This window comes from Coffea arabica, chromosome 4c (assembly GCF_036785885.1).
Source record: "Coffea arabica cultivar ET-39 chromosome 4c, Coffea Arabica ET-39 HiFi, whole genome shotgun sequence".
NCBI lineage: Eukaryota > Viridiplantae > Streptophyta > Magnoliopsida > Gentianales > Rubiaceae > Coffea > Coffea arabica.
The window spans coordinates 50135253-50143374 of record NC_092316.1 but is presented as its reverse complement, the minus strand read 5'-3'; the positions used below and the strand labels follow the sequence as shown (position 1 = coordinate 50143374).

The window sequence follows — 8122 nt, the reverse complement described above, 5'->3', positions numbered from 1 at the left end:
TAGTCAATGATAACCAGCGGAGTATAGCCGAATGTTATTCACAAATAAACATCCAAGTAAAATTAAAACCATGCAAGCCTGCTTCATTTCCTTAACATGGAGAACTAAGATTAATAGTTGAACCAGTTCACACAAAAATGTCAGAAAAATATTTACAATGCCTATAAAAGTTAACCAAAAGAAATTGCAAGAGTCACAAAGTCTCAAATATTTACCAGAGAGTCATCCTAAAATTTTACCATATTATACTTAACATATTATCATCTAAAACCATAACAATAGTTAAATTTGAAAATCAAGCCATTGCTTATCAAGACTAACCACAAAAATCCAAAAGATATGGTAAAGGTTTTTTTTTTTTTTTTTTTTGGTAGAAGGAAAAGCAGTAAGAAGGAAAAGCTAGATTACTCCCCCCACACCTAAAGTCTACATTGTCCTCAATGTAAGAATGAAAAGTTGAAGTCAAGTGAAGGGAGCAAAAGAAACTTCCCTGAATGAAAAAAAAAAAATTGCAGCAAAACACCATGGTAGAGGAGGTATCAGGGACTGGCAGCGTGGAGCCTCTGATGGTGGTGTGGTGTAGCGTTGCTTCAGATGGAAGCGGAAGTCTTCAATCCAAGCCTGTGTCCCCAAAATGGACCAAAGTTGTTGTAAGGCGTGACCACGCCTTATAAGGCAGAGTCTTCTGCCCAAGCATTTCTACGCTTTTCATGGAGTCACTTATAGGGCGTGGGCATGCCTTGTAAGGCAGAGTCTCCTGCCCAACACCAAAAACAACACTTGCAATGAAACAAAACAACCCAAAATCAACGAAAAACGAAAGAGAACTATAACAAAAAATGGAGGCCTTGGGTTGCCTCCCAAGAAGCGCCTTTCTTTAACGTCTTTGGCTAGACGACTCCACAGTGAGCAATTAGGCATAGATAGGATCTATCAAGTGTACCTCTTCCAAAGTGCCAATGTCTGAAATATCAACAAACGATTTTAAACGATGACCATTAACTGTAAAACTCTTATTAGTCTCTAAACTCTGGATTTCAACCACACCATTGGGAAAAACATTGACTACCACATATGGTCCAATCCAACGAGATTTTAACTTACCTGGCATGAATTTCAACCGTGAATTGAACAAGAGTACCTTTTGTCCTGGGAAAAAGTGTTTCGCACGCAATAAACGGTCATGAAACTGCTTGGTACGCTCTTTGTACAAACGTGCATTGTCATATGCTTCAAGACGAATTTCCTCCAACTCCTGGAGTTGGAGTTTTCTCTCATTGCCATCTCTATCCGCATGGAAATTGCATTGCTTGACTGCCCAGAATGCACGATGCTCAATAGCCACAGGTAAATGACACATCTTACCAAACACCAACCTATATGGAGACATTCCAATGGGCGTTTTATACGCGGTTCGATATGCCCACAAAGCATCATCCAATCGCAAGCTCCAATCCTTACGGTTGGGGTTAACCGTTTTCTCCAATACGCTCTTGATCTCTCGATTGGAGACTTCAGCTTGCCCATTGGTCTGAGGATGATATGTTGTACTCACACGATGGTGCACTCCATATTTTCCCATGAGAGCTGCAATGGTGCGATTGCAGAAATGGGTACCTTGATCACTTATGATGGCTCTCGGCACCCCGAACCTACTAAAAATGTGGGATTTGAGAAATCCTACAACAACTTGAGAATCATTAGTCCGGGTAGCCTTTGCTTCTACCCATTTCGATACATAGTCAACTGCTAACAGAATATACAAAAATCCAAAAGAGCTAGGAAAAGGTCCCATAAAGTCCATACCCCAAACATCAAACACTTCACAAAATAACATAGGCACTTGAGGCATTTCATCCCTATGAGACAAACTTCCAAATTTTTGACATTTTTCACAGCTTTTACAAAATGCATAAGCATCACGAAACAATGTTTCCCAATAAAAGCCACAATCAAGGATTTTTCTAGCAGTTCTCTTAGGTCCAAAATGGCCACCACATGCATAATTATGACAATGAGCAAGGATAGAAGGAGTTTCACTTTCAGGTACACATCTACGAATAATTTGATCAGAGCCTATTTTCCACAGATATGGTTCATCCCAAATATAGTATCGAGAATCATGGACTATCTTATCTCTCTTACTCTTACTCATGCCAATAGGGAATTTATGACTGACCAAAAAGTTCACAATATCTGCATACCAAGGTTCCTTACCTTTGAGATAGAAAAGATGTTCATCAGGAAATACCTCAGATATGGGAACTGCTTCCTCTTCTCTTATCAACCTGCTCAAATGGTCAGCTACTGAATTATCCACCCCTCTCCGATCCTTGATCTCCCAGTCAAATTCTTGCAACAAGAGCACCCAACGAATGAGTCTTGGCTTGGACTCCTTTTTTGACAAGAGATACTTCAAAGCTGCATGATCAGAGTAAACCGTTACTTTTGACCCCAATAGATATGATCTAAATTTCTCAAAAGCGAAAACAATGGCTAGAAGCTCCTTCTCCGTGGTGGTGTAGTTGCATTGAGCTGGTGTCAATGTTTTTGACGCATAGTATATCACGTGACTACACCTCCCACTCCGCTGTCCAAGCACAGCTCCTACAGCATACTGACTGGCGTCACACATGAGCTCAAAGGATAGCTTCCAGTCTGGGGGTTGGATAATTGGTGCCGTGGTCAACATACCCTTGAGTGTGTCAAAGGACAATTTGCAATCATCTCCAAAGTTGAATGGCACCTCCTTTTGAAGCAGGCGAGACAATGGTTGAGCAATTTTTGAAAAATCTTTTATGAAACGCCTGTAAAAACCTGCATGGCCTAGAAAACTACGAATATCCTTGACATTAGTAGGGTAAGGTAGACTAGTGATCAAATCAATTTTAGCCTTATCTACCTCAATACCCCTTGATGAAACAACATGGCCCAAAACTATGCCTTCCTTAACCATGAAATGACATTTTTCATAATTAAGAACCAAGTTTGTTTCAATGCATCTTTTCAAAACCTTTGTTAAATGGTCTAGGCACTGATCAAAAGAATCACCATATACTGTAAAATCATCCATGAAAATTTCAATGCAATTATCAATCATATCAGAGAAAATACTCATCATGCATCTTTGAAATGTTCCAGGAGCATTACACAAACCAAAAGGCATACGGCGATATGCAAAAGTTCCAAAAGGGCAGGTAAAGGTAGTTTTGTGTTGGTCCTCTTGAGCAACAATAATTTGATAATATCCAGAATAACCATCTAAAAAGCAAAAGAAACACTTACCTGCCAACCTCTCAAGCATTTCATCAATAAATGGGAGTGGAAAGTGGTCTTTCCTAGTTGCGGCATTTAACTTCCTAAAGTCAATGCACATTCTCCACCCATTTTGCAATCTCATTGGCACTAACTCATTCTTTTCATTTTTCACCAACGTGATTCCAGTCTTCTTGGGAACAACATGGACTGGACTTACCCACTGGCTGTCAGAAATAGGAAAAATAATTCCTAATTCTAAGAGTTTGAGAATCTCTTTCATCACTACCTCCTTCATTGCGGGATTGAGCTTGCGCTGATGCTCTCTCACGGGTTTTACGTCCGACTCCAAAAGGATGTGATGCATGCAAATGGATGGATTGATGCCTTTGATGTCTGCTAACGTCCATCCAATTGCTGGTTTAAATTCCCGTAAGACCCGTAAGAGCCTCTCTTCTTGCAACGCAGTTAAATCATTGGCAATGATTACAGGCAAAGTCTTGTTATCTCCCAAGTAAGCATATTTCAAATGCTCGGGCAGTTCCTTCAATTCCACATTAGGTGCCTGTTGAACAGAAGGTAGAATCCTTTCATTAGAAATGGGTAATGGTAGAAAAGAATTTTCAAACCTGCCTGGAAGCGGATGTAGTGAATGTAAGGACATGATAGCTTCTTTGACTTCCTCCTCCTCCATGTCGTCCACTTCCAAATTGGTCTTGCCTTGTTGTAAGACAAAGTCCAACTTGTCCCTAATGAAATTCTGTTCAAAATTCTCTTGCACCATGGTGTTAGTCATGCCAACAAAATTTACAGATTCAGTATCCACAGGATGCTTCATTGCATCAAAAATATTAAAAGTGACCTTTTCTCCATCAAATTCCACAGATAAAGTCCCTTCATGTACATCTATTTTAGTCCTTGCTGTACTCATGAAGGGTCTACCCAAAAGAATCACTGCTGAATCAGTAGAGTATGCATCATTCATATCAACAATGTAAAAATCCACAGGAAAAATGAATTCATTGACCTTTACTAGAACATCTTCAACTAGGCCCTCAGGGTAGACATTCGACCTATCAGCTAGTTGAATGATTACCCTAGTTTCTTTGAGGGGTCCTAAATTCAAAACTTTAAAAATTGAGAGAGGCATGACATTTATTGAAGCACCTAAGTCAAGCATGCTTTTTTCAATTCTTTGATTGCCAATTATGCATGGTATAGTAAACATACCTGGATCCTTGCATTTCTGGGGCAACTTCCTTTGAAACATCGCTGAGACATTCTCCCCCACCTTCACCTTGTCATCCAGACTCAACTTATTGCGGTTAGTGCATAAGCCCTTCAAAAATTTAGCATATTTAGGCAATTGCCTAATAGCATCCAATAAAGGAATATTGATCTCCACTTTCCTGAAGGTGTCCAAAATCTCTTGCTCAGATTCTTCCTTTTTGGCTCTTGTAAACCTGCCAGGAAAAGGAGGAGGAATGTCAACTTTCTTTGAGACTTCAGATGATTGTTTCTCATCTTCCTCTTCCCCCTTCCTGGGCACTTCTTCTTCTTTGGCGTGGGCACGCCTAGGAGACTGTACCTCCTTGCCACTCCGTAATTGCACTGCACTGGCATTTTCCTTGGGATTAGGAATTACTTGAGATGGTAATTTCCCTCTATTGCTATTGTCCAGGTTGCTCATGGAAGTTGCCAATTGAGACATCTGTGCTTCCAAATTCCTAATGCTAGCACGAGTCTCTTGTTGAAATCTGTGAGACTCCTGCTGAGATCTTTGAGTCCTCTTGCTGTAATTGACTCGTGCTTTGGGCCAGTGACTTCACCATATCTTCAAGAGACATGTTTGAATTGGAAGTGGATGGTTGTTGCACTGGTGGCCGTGGCTGGAAATGTTGTTGAAAACCAGGTGGTTTTGAAGCATAACTAAAGTTAGGATGATTTCGCCACCCTGGGTTGTAAGTGGGTGCAAAAGGATCATTCCTTCGTGGAGGTGGTCCAGAAAAATCTTCCACTATGTTGGCTTGTTCAGGTGAATCCTCCTGGAGAGTTGGGCACATGTCAGTCATGTGTCCGGGAGCAGCACAGATACCACAAGTCTTCACAGATTGTAATTGCCCTCTTGCCATTTGACGTACCAAGGAGGTAAGCTCAGATAGTTTACCCTCTAAGTCAGAGTGATTCACTTCATTGACCCTTCTTATTGCTCCATCAGCTCTCACTCCAAATTGTTGGGAATTTTCAGCCATGGTGGAGATCAATAACGTGGCTTCGTCTGTGGTCTTGTTAACCAGAGCACCGCCACTGGCTGCATCTAACATGCTCCTATCCATGGGTGATAATCCCTCGTAGAAATATTGTATTAAGAGCTGATCAGGGATTTGATGATGTGGGCAGCTGGCACACAGTTGTTTAAAGCGCTCCCAGTACTCATATAGAATTTCCCCATTTGCCTGTCTAACTCCACATATTTCTTTCCTTATATTGGCGGCTCTAGAGGCAGGGAAAAATTTCTCGAGGAATCTTCTCTTCAATTCTTCCCACGTAGTGATGGATCCAGATGGCAGGTAAAATAACCAATCTTTAGCCTTATCTGCCAAAGAGAAAGGGAAGGCTTTCAACTTGATGTGGTTCTCAGTGACTCCTTGAGGTTTCATTGTGGAGCACACCACATGAAATTCCTTCAAGTGTTTATGTGGGTCTTCACCTGCAATACCACGAAAAGTAGGAAGTAAGTGAATAAGACCCGATTTAAGCTCAAATGCCTCTTCCGTATTAGGAAATGTAATGCATAATGGCTGCTGGTTCACGTTAGGAGTTGCCAACTCCCTCAAAGTTCTTGGGGCTGCCATTGCTACTCGGGGAATATGCACTTCTTCTTTTTCAGATTCACTTGATGAATCACTGGAAACAAACTCTTGCTTAGATTCTGAAGGTGACGTTGAATCTTGTTGCTTACGCAACTTTGCCTCCTTGGTCAACCTTCTTGCAGTCTTCTCAATCTCTGGATCAAATTCTAATTCTCCTGTACGAGAAGATCGAGGCATAAAATAAATAAAAAAAATAAAAATAAAAATAAAAACTAAAACCTGTGCAATAAGTCACTTAAAACACCAATTCCCCGGCAGCGGCGCCAAAATTTGGTGGATGTCAAACCACCAAAAATAAAATTTATATTAGACCTACTACCAAAACTGAATGAGTATAGTGGTGAGTAGGGTCGTCTCCTCAGGGAACAGGTAGGTAAATCACACAGGAAAATGGGGGGAATTTTTAGCAGTAGTACCAACTAATTAAAAAGGAATAAAAACTGAAATTTAAAGTTGAGTAAGATAGCAGGAACCAAATCACACAAATAACAATTAATCAATACAATCTAGTCAAGGAATTAATCTTGGCACCGAAGCACACAACTGATCACAGATACACGGGACAATTCATATACTCACGAATAAACTGGTTATAGTGGTCAAGCGACGCGCCCAACCACCAATCTTTCCTTAATTCTATGGTAGTCAAGAGACGCTCATAAACTACCCTCTTGTGACTAGACAACCCCAGAAACGCTCACAGGATTTAATGTAGCCACAGCATTGGGAATTAGAAAGACCCAATTCTAGATGACAAACACACATGCGGGTTTATTTAGGCTAGATTAATTATCCCCACGATCCAAATTAAACCGCTTGCGAGGCGGTGAAATTGTCTCGTTTGCCACTAATCACGATGCTTAAAGGCGACGCGCCAACATCCTAATTGGCTATCAATTATTTAGACAATCGAATAACAGGCCTAATTATCCAATAAATCTAAACAATAATAACTCAGAGAAAAATAGAGAATAATTAAATACCCATGAACATATAAATTAAAAATAAAACAATTAAAACGATCTCACAGTTATGGTGCTCCAATCCTTGATTTATTCCTCAACTAGATAAACGAACTAGCCTTGCCGCATAATCTTGAAGCAATTCAGAGTTTTCATGGAGTTTTCGTCGATTCCGGGAGTAGTAAAAGATGTCGGCTCCTATTTGCTACTTGCGTTCGAAAGGAAAAAGAAGAAAAGAACAAAGAGAGAAGTCCAAGACAGAAGATGCCCTAGTCTATTGCTGCCTTTTTATTTATAGTGTTGCTGCCGCTTCCCTTTGCTTGTTGAATTGGAATTTGTTTCCCACAAGGATTGTTTCCTTATTTCCCTCATTGGATTGTTGCCAAAAATCCTCTTTGGAAAAGCTTCCTGATCCCACGTATGGTAAAAAGGTATCTTCCAATCAGAATGGTTGTTCCAGGGCTTGGGCCCGCGATCCGGCTTTTTCACGCAACTCTGTGTTGTCTGGCGTGGGCACGCCAGAGAAGACCTAGTCTTCTGGAATTTGCCCTTTTTTATCACTTTTATCACCAATTGCCTGTAATTAACTATAGACAGCTCAACAACATCACAGTGAAAGACAAGTTTCCTATACCTATTATAGATGACCTCTTAAATGAATTGTTTGGAGCCAAATTTTTTACAAAAATTGATCTTCGCTCCGGTTATCACCAAATACGAATGAAACCAGAAGACATTCCCAAAACAGCTTTTCGTACTCACCAAGGGCATTACGAATTCTTGGTAATGCCCTTTGGGCTTACCAATGCTCCAGCCACCTTTCAAGCTCTCATGAACTCCATTTTTGCTCCCTATCTCAGAAAATTCATATTAGTCTTTTTCGACGACATACTCGTATATAGTCCTGATCTCCAATCCCACCTTGAACACGTCAGAACAGCCCTAGAAATCTTAAAGACCCACCAACTTTATGCTAAACTCTCCAAATGCTCATTTGGTTGTACTCAAGTAGAGTATCTTGGCCACATAGTT

The 8122-nt window shown here is 40.5% G+C and overlaps 1 protein-coding gene and 1 non-coding gene across 2 annotated transcripts; one reads left to right on the top strand and one right to left on the bottom strand.

The window, feature by feature from the left end:
* Positions 1-4988: 4988 nt before the first annotated feature.
* On the bottom strand, positions 4989-6305 carry LOC140004853 (uncharacterized). The gene has a single exon (XM_072045007.1). The coding sequence runs from the start codon at positions 6303-6305 to the stop codon at positions 4989-4991; it is 1317 nt and encodes a 438-aa protein (XP_071901108.1).
* LOC113691236 (small nucleolar RNA R71) lies at positions 5638-5744 on the top strand. The gene has a single exon (XR_003448645.1). It is a non-coding gene; the product is annotated as a small nucleolar RNA R71 (small nucleolar RNA).
* Positions 6306-8122: the final 1817 nt, after the last annotated feature.